Source organism: Ptychodera flava, chromosome 8 (genome assembly GCF_041260155.1).
Source record: "Ptychodera flava strain L36383 chromosome 8, AS_Pfla_20210202, whole genome shotgun sequence".
Classification (NCBI taxonomy): Eukaryota; Metazoa; Hemichordata; class Enteropneusta; family Ptychoderidae; genus Ptychodera; species Ptychodera flava.
The window spans coordinates 34,365,153-34,373,250 of NC_091935.1; the positions used below are offsets into that span (position 1 = coordinate 34,365,153).

General features: G+C 37.4%; 1 protein-coding gene across 1 annotated transcript; it reads right to left on the reverse strand.

Annotated features, from left to right (window-relative positions):
• Positions 1–737: 737 nt before the first annotated feature.
• Positions 738–5,563, reverse strand: LOC139138087 (uncharacterized). The gene is made up of 6 exons (XM_070706311.1): positions 5,403–5,563; positions 4,629–4,676; positions 2,829–3,128; positions 2,020–2,256; positions 1,102–1,149; positions 738–883 (listed from the first exon to the last, which is right to left on the reverse strand). The coding sequence occupies exons 1-6, from the start codon at positions 5,449–5,451 to the stop codon at positions 738–740; spliced, it is 828 nt and encodes a 275-aa protein (XP_070562412.1). The 5' UTR covers positions 5,452–5,563.
• Between the last annotated feature and the right edge of the window lie 2,535 nt (positions 5,564–8,098).

Here is an 8,098-nt window from a genome sequence, read left to right on the forward strand (position 1 = left end):
TTCGAAATCTCCTTCAAAGCCGACTGATAATCTTCATCACAAGTCACAGTTGCACAAGTGACACTTGCCTACAATAGGAGAAAGCAGAACGTGATTCTGAATAATGTTACTATTGGCTCGATACCGCATCATAACACGGCGCGGATTATATAGCGTTTAAGATATTGACAGTGTTTTATCACTGAGTCTCGTTGATGTTTATGTTGAATGCATACTATCGATCAGATGTAATCAAAGTTTTAGTACACTTGAACATCAAACGACAGCAAGGCAAAAATGAGGAAAAATGAGTAAAATATTTCGGTCTTCGACTCCAAACCACCACGTTCATAAAAATATTGCGTTCAAATGTCTACTTTTCTGACCTACCTCTCTTACAATTTTATACAGAAAGTGATCGTTTCGAAGTGAGTGTCTAAGGAACTCGTTTTGTCAGGATACATTCACTAAGAAGAATAGAGGTTGTTTGATAGACATTGGGACATTAAATCTTTGGCCTTTCCATGACAAGATGACTGATATGGATAAGCTCCGTATAGTTTGTGATCATGATCGGAACGATGAGTGACACTTGAGCACATTTGATAACCAAGGAAATCGTAGCACTAACGATCTTCGTGGTGCAAATTGCTGACATTGAATTCAATTCTAAATACAGACAACACCCCAACACCGTTGATCACAACTGACCTTTGTTCCGATATTATTGGTTTGGACTATTATATGCTGTACACTGATTAGTACTCCGTTAGCCGCGCACCGTTACAGTCACCCTGCGTTTTGTCACACTGACACCAAATGGCTACCGTGTCTGGCGGGCATGAAACTTGTGATTCAGCATATGGTTCATTGTCCGACAGATTTCCATCGTAAACTTTTTCATCTGAATAAAAATAATAAATTTATGAATATAGAACTGAAAGGCTTAAATGTCATCGAACGTCACTAAAACGCAGAATGTGAACTATTTAACACAAGTATGACGAGTTCCGAGCCTAAATATTAATGAAAGAAACTTTCTGTATTAAACCTGCAAACAAGAAGGAACACCTTCCTTTAGAGAACTTAGCTCCAGACTAAGCAATTGAAGACATGGCTTACCTGTAATTTTACACCTGTCGTCTTCATCATTTGGAGAGCTTGATTCATCTACAGATAAAGTGCATACAATCAATAAACACATACCAATGGTCGACAGAAACTAGGTTGTAGCTTGAGAAGCAAACTTTTATGAACCGAAGAGAATTATCTTACTTTCTTGTTCACATGAGTCAGCATTCAGTAGAATTATAGCTTGTTCATGTTCATATACTTCAATATACAAGTATATCAAAGAGTTTTAACTATTGAAGACCAGTGTTATGTATTTTTTTTTCAATAATATGTTCATTTCTGCTGTCCATTGCAAGAAGATGTTCGTGCTACCGTGTAAAATGCATGTTCGTGCATGTGTATATAGCTTTAATTTTTTTTTTCCGTACCAAACCATTTTAAAATTTTCAAATCGAAGGATTAAGGCAGCCGAAAGAAATTAACGATAGCTCTCTAAACAGCCAATGTGGACGTGGTAGACAAACTTAAGAGTTACGTCATGACCTCCAAATAGATTTGAACAGGGATCAACGGCATTGTCTTTTCATATTATGCAGAATTGCACTAGCCAAGTTTACATTTTATCGTTCATTATTTTATTTTTTTTCTAAATGAGAATGAAGGGCACTACTCATGTTACTGCTGCTGATGAGAAAAAATTTCAGCTCCTATACGACATTTCAATTTTCTTGTGCTGTTTCAGCTTCTTGAAGTATCTTAGCTACACATAGCTGCATTTCACTAAAGTTGGAAACTAAACTTCGCCTTAAGAAATATGTTTGCCATTTAAGTGTTTACATGTTGTTAGGCTTATTGATATTTGCTCGCTAAGAAAAAAATAACCAAAGCTACAACATCAAGGAAATAAAATTCACGGAACTGATAATACAATCTTGAAGATATGAAATGATTACATTTTTGACTCACCTTTCACAACGATATAAAAAATGCATGTTCTTATCCTTGCTCTGTCTATCAATGCATATGTTACTTCGGTCGTCCCAGCCGGAAAGACAGCGCCTGATTTGTGAGAAGATGTTTCAACAGTGTTTTCAGTCAAACATTCTGCCACTGGTTCCTGCCAGTACACTCGCATTTCATCATCAACACCATCGACTTTGACATTTTCAGAATCGCCAGGGCAGTAGGAGAAGAATGGCGAATCTGTAATTGATAAAGCAAACACGAATTAAATAATTATCATGCTACGCAAAATAGAATATAAAATAATATTGTGAAACACTAAGGTAGGTTGAGATGTAACGAACTCTGCGTCACACTTAGTCTCCCAATTGGTCAAGGTGGTTTGGCTTATGCTGAAAATCGCTTACTCTTCAAAACCGGTGAAATCACAGACCATGATGATTTTTTTCAATGAAAGAAGCATTGAAACTGATTCGACTTTATGTACGATTGCAAGTCTGTGACGAGGTCATGTAGCCAATAAAGAACAGCGTTTTATGTTCAATCGTCACAAAACAGGAGAAACAATACTTTCCAAACTAATGCAAAATGGTAATAGTGCTTCATACCAAAGAAGTTGACTGTCAATATGTCCGAAAGCAGTGATATTTAATTCGCATCGTGGACTTAGAGAGGATTTTGCTCCTTAAATGGAGCTCAGTAAAATAAATATGTCGCTCAAAATAGTCTGCGGCTGAAGGAGTAGAAATATAAATCATTCAAAAGGAACAAAGATGAAAACCGTCGATTCAAAAAAACTAACTGTTACTGACCCTTTGTTGTGAAGGACCCGACGTCACTCTGTGTGGTGTCATCTCCAGCCACACTGACAATCCAGTAAATGTACGTCGATTCTCTCTTCAAACCGGATGCAAGGCAATACGTTTCTGGGTATTCACTTTGACAGAGAACGGCGGCATGTTCGGTTTCTCCGAGGACGTATCCTAAAACCTCGTACCTTTCCGCTTGTGAGTCGACCTTGCTTTCTTTCCATGTTATGAAAGCGGTAGTGCAGTGTGTATCAACATTTGAAGCCGTGATGTCAACTGGAACCAACACAGGAGCCACATCACCTAGGTATTATAAAAGGTAGAGTGTTAAAAAATTCTGCGACGCCCTTTCAAAAGTCTTTTTTGACAAGAGAATGAGAAGTCTGCATGTGGTTAAAATGTCAGTTATTGTATGTGTTTTAAATAATTAAGTATACACTAGCAAGAAGTATGGGAATATACACCTAAGCCCAGTATGTGTGTATAGTATCATTTGTATCAGTCGCTTTGTCATGGTTGGTGACTTTGGGAAGTTTGACAAAAGTTGACAATAAGACTCATCTAGCTAATTTGACACCGACACTTTAGTAACTGTGTATCTTTATTCCGTTGATTTTGGTGTTGAGGAGTTAAAATACATAATACTTTGGGGTTTTCAAAAAAATTCAAATATTTTGCATGATTTGATCGTTTGCATGTCAATGTCTAGTAAGTAGACAGACTGGTGTTTTATTGACAGTGATCCCGCTGGCCTTACTGATCACAATGATATATGATTCAAAGACCTTGACAATTTCCTTTGAGTTGTCAATCATAATAAAATGGACAAAATGATTATTATACATTCTGAAATTCAAAAAAGGGTAAGTTCCCCGATTTGTTTTCTACTTCCATACACATACTCTTAGGATCCATGTGCCATCCTACTTTATCACTATAGATTAGCCTAACACGTTTATCACTGCCGTCACAGGTGACAGTGTCAGTGTGGGTCATTGCTAGGGGAAATCATTGCATGCTTTGAACATGTCAACTTTTGGAAAAAAATACTTAACAAACTGTGTATGACGCACCCTGCAATAGTTCAGAATAGAGTAATCCAAAATGAGCTAATTTAAACTTTTCCACTAAAAATCTATTTTAATTTCGTTGAGTTTTAATCTTCACGACCCGATTCAACGTAAAAAAAATATCAAGTATTTAAAATCTCTACTTTACGTGCTGCCTATAACATAATTTCAAACTATTCGGCTATCGTTAATTCATTCCCAATGGGTTGTGCGTATGTGCACGTATTCCATACCACTCCCCGGACGTCGATTCTTCAAATACCCTGTCAAAGGCTCAATTTTTCACAGGAGAAGGAGAAATGTACATTGGGTGAAGAAACTTCGATTTAGGCCCTATTTCTGAAATTCCTGCATTACATATTCCGTTTACGTAACATTGCATATTATTTTGGCGAGATGGTCATGTAGCGGGCATCGATATGATCTTTCAATCCTATGTGTTTGTTCTGCACAAAACAATTTCGCCGGGAAAAAGGCGCCATCAAACGAGGAAATGAATATCATTTTTTCTGATGTCTAACTGGTTGATCTTTGATAATTATTAATCTCAATTAAATAATTGATACAAGACCGTGCTAGTCTTCACGAGCATGTTGTTTTCTCATGGCAAAGTTATATTAAGGAGTCAAATGTTGCCCATTTTTTCTTATCGTATGGTATGTCTAAAAGTACAGGCGGGTCATGACATTTCCGGTGGGTAGCAATTTCAATACGAGTGATTGTTAAGGCTTACCTGCTGTCTTCCGTACTGTGTTTTTGTTCCTCGCTGAACTGACCCCAGCTGAAAATAGACAGAGAAAGCGATCAGTTGGTCATGAATCGGAGAAAGAAACACAAAAGCGATAAAAAATAAAAGAGTTTCACATTGTTTCGATCATGACGTGGTTGTGCTGTGACCGTGCGGGAGGGCTTGCCAGGAAATAATGTGTCTTCGGTGGGTACCGGTGTTCAGTTTACAGTGCAGCGAAATACTTCATTGCCTGTTCTCGAAGACGATCATTTTGTTTCAAAATTTTTCCAGGTTTTATTATTCATATTCTTGCATGGAATTTTACAATAGTTATTTGAACAACGCGTCCCTGAAGAAGATATTGTCTATTTGATGCACGACTCGTCTTAGTGGCATCAAATTTGTTGGCCCTCACTAGGCAGAGAAATATTGTACAAGTTAAGCAATACCAGCATGCACTTACAGAATTCTGCCGTTATTAAAATAAAGGTGAAAAGTAATTAGACAGAGAAAAGTGAAGAATATGTCTTTAAAATTATTTATCAAAATTACAAAGGAGGTTTTAAGTTATAGTATCATAGATATCAAGTGCATGTCTTAATTATAAAATAGAGCGAATGCGCGGACACGAAGAACAGGTTTTCTTATTCTGTAAGGTACGTGCAAAATAAATGGCAGAGGCAAAGTTGCTGCCTGTAAAATTGTAAATGTATGATAACTGTAAGTTTACATACAGTGTGGGAGAGATTTTGCATATAAATCAATGGAAACACTTACTTGTAAAAAGGAGTAGTACTGCTAGAGGCAGCAGTTTACCTCGGGACATCCTTCTATATTGTTCACGGCTAGCCAGTCGGTCACCGTGCACAACCCAGAAAAGAATGTTTAATCCACGAAGGCACTTTGAAAAGTGTTGTTCAACGTTTGCGTTGTAGGTGGCTATGGGCGATTTGTTTTAATAGTCAATTCCATGGCAACGACATCAATATATGTTAATAAGGTAACAACTGTCAAAGTATCAATCAAACTACTTCAATGGAGATACGAAACAACGGCATTCCGCCAAACAGCATAGGTACGCGGATGAATAAAATCGAGGCGACTGTGAAAAGACCGATCCTTGAAATCTCTTTACTCATTTCAACAATTGCAAATGTTAAAAATATATCACTATTAAATTATTGCTAAGTTTGCACGGTCTTCCTGAACTTTTCATCGAATTTGTGGTAATACTGGTGTTCGGAGAATCACAGTCGTTGCAGTAGCTAGCCTGTCGTTAATATCCGGGGGAAAATGTGAACTATTTTTGATGACCATATTGCTATATGTTATGCATCTTGATAATATGTTGTGGATTCAAGTCCGGTTTGTATCCTTATTCTTTTAGTACTCTGAATCGAAAATGAATTTGACTTTGAATGGTAATTGTATTCGTTTTCACTGGTTTGACTTGACTACGGATATCAGATAACCAAATCGCTTTCTTTTTTTCTCATCACATCAAAACCAACATTTTTTTTAAATGCAATGCACCATATATAATCAATTTGCACGGACGGTGGCTCCCTTAACGCACAAGAAATCATAACATACCAGCAGCGGAAACACTGGATAAAGTAGAAAATGGTAATTGTGTACAATGTATCTAAGACTAAACATACATGTCAAATGAACTTCACAGACACTTGGCGCAGGTTAAGAGATTGTTGTCACTGACAGACGGAACAAAATAGTTGGAATATGAAAAGACGGCTGAGGCGATACTTAGTCAAAGAAAGTTTGTGAATTTAATAAATTTCACAAACGACATTTTAAACACTAGAATGCCTCCGTACTACATATTTGCCTAATATAATGTTTCATCGACGCACGGTACAATGGTTGTTCGGGAGTACATCGTATTTTGCGTTTCACGCAAAACATCGAAACTTCAGGTATGTTAGTACTGAGGTAACAAATATCCTAATTAGTCAATAAAAATCAAGATTTTCAATAATTACAAATCTAGACCTTGCTTTTTGACTTTCGTGAGTCTATGGTTGGAAAAATCGGGAGGAGATGGATATTTGAATTTGTAGACTTGCTGTGTAAAACGGCGCACATTGAAAATAAGGATTGGAGATCTACCTATCGAACATAAAACGAAGAATAATATGCTCAAAGGAGGTGGTAGACGCCATAAGACAACGGAGGCATTTCTGGAAACACCGTGATGTACACGCTGGCGTTGCTAGACATAGCTACTAGGACAGACAGTAAAAGAAACCAAGCAGACAACGATGTAAAGAAACACATGCGATTATGTAAGCTTAGAGAGTAGAAAGCTAGGGCCAAACAAAGTTTGTATTCTTACTTAATATCCGTCAACATGGCCGTAACGTTCCACGTACGATTGTATGCCAACAAGTACTAACTGAGAACGAAAGAAATATGTTATTTAACCACGGACTCTCAAACTTTTCCAATCTTTTCTGATCTACCACTCTTGGGGTTCATTTTAAATATCTTGGCTTAAGAAAACTTTTACGGACTAAGTTTATGGAAATCGAAATTTTATTCTTCTCAATAGAGTTAACACGGGGATAGCGGCCATTTTAAATTTCAACTATCGGCAAATCCTGGGCAATTTGTATCTCAAGTACCAAAATTTGCACGGTGATCCCCGATTATTATTCTTGATTTTAAAAGAAAATAGTTGAAAGTTTCATTGAGGAAAGTTTGAGCAAAAGTTTAAGTCTTTCATTTTGGAGGTACAAACTATCTTAAATCGGATCATTTAATACTTCTTGTTTTGCAAGTTTCAATCTAGAGCGTTGTGTGTTATTTTCTTGAGTGGGATTTAGGACAGAACGTTTCACCAGGAAGCACGCATGCATTCAATATCCCTTAACGGTTTATCCGGCCACGGGTCAATGTTATCTCCTTCAGGGACTCTGCTGATAAGAAACGATTGTTGTAGATCCACATTGTGTTCTTGCAAGGTAATCGGGGTGTCTCATGGATGATAGGAATGACTTAATTTAATGGTATATTAGTAATTAATCTGGGCCTCTACGATAATTTGTCGTTAACAAAATGATTCGGGCAAAATTATAATCACTGTCGTCCTGTGTGTGGTTTTTTTCAACTTCCTAAATGTACGTTTGGTAAGATTGATATGCCGACTACCACATACAGACAATGCTATATTTACTTAGACATGATAAAACAGCAACATCTTTGTCAGCCTCTGCTGTACAGTACAGCACTCAAAAGGCTGCCGACACGTATTATGCGTGCCCTTAATCTTCGGAGTCTGGTCACTGCTGAACGAGACCAGTCAGAGCCCACAAAGGCGACAACACCAGGTGGACAAGCCATTGGACGAGTGCGTATTAAATCCATTTAAACTGTTCATATTTGTGTTACGCCTATTAAATTAACGATTTGCAAACTCAATGGTGGTATTGACGCGTTCCATAAGTACTGCCGTA

Excerpts from the sequence above, each read along its gene's own strand:
- LOC139138087 (XM_070706311.1), bottom strand. The coding sequence starts at position 5,451 with ATGTCCCGAGGTAAACTGCTGCCTCTAGCAGTACTACTCCTTTTTACA. Across the intron at positions 2,257-2,828 it reads CGGGTCCTTCACAACAAAGG|ATTCGCCATTCTTCTCCTAC; the intron begins GTCAGTAACAGT and ends TATCAATTACAG. Across the intron at positions 884-1,101 it reads CGACAGGTGTAAAATTACAG|ATGAAAAAGTTTACGATGGA; the intron begins GTAAGCCATGTC and ends ATTTTTATTCAG.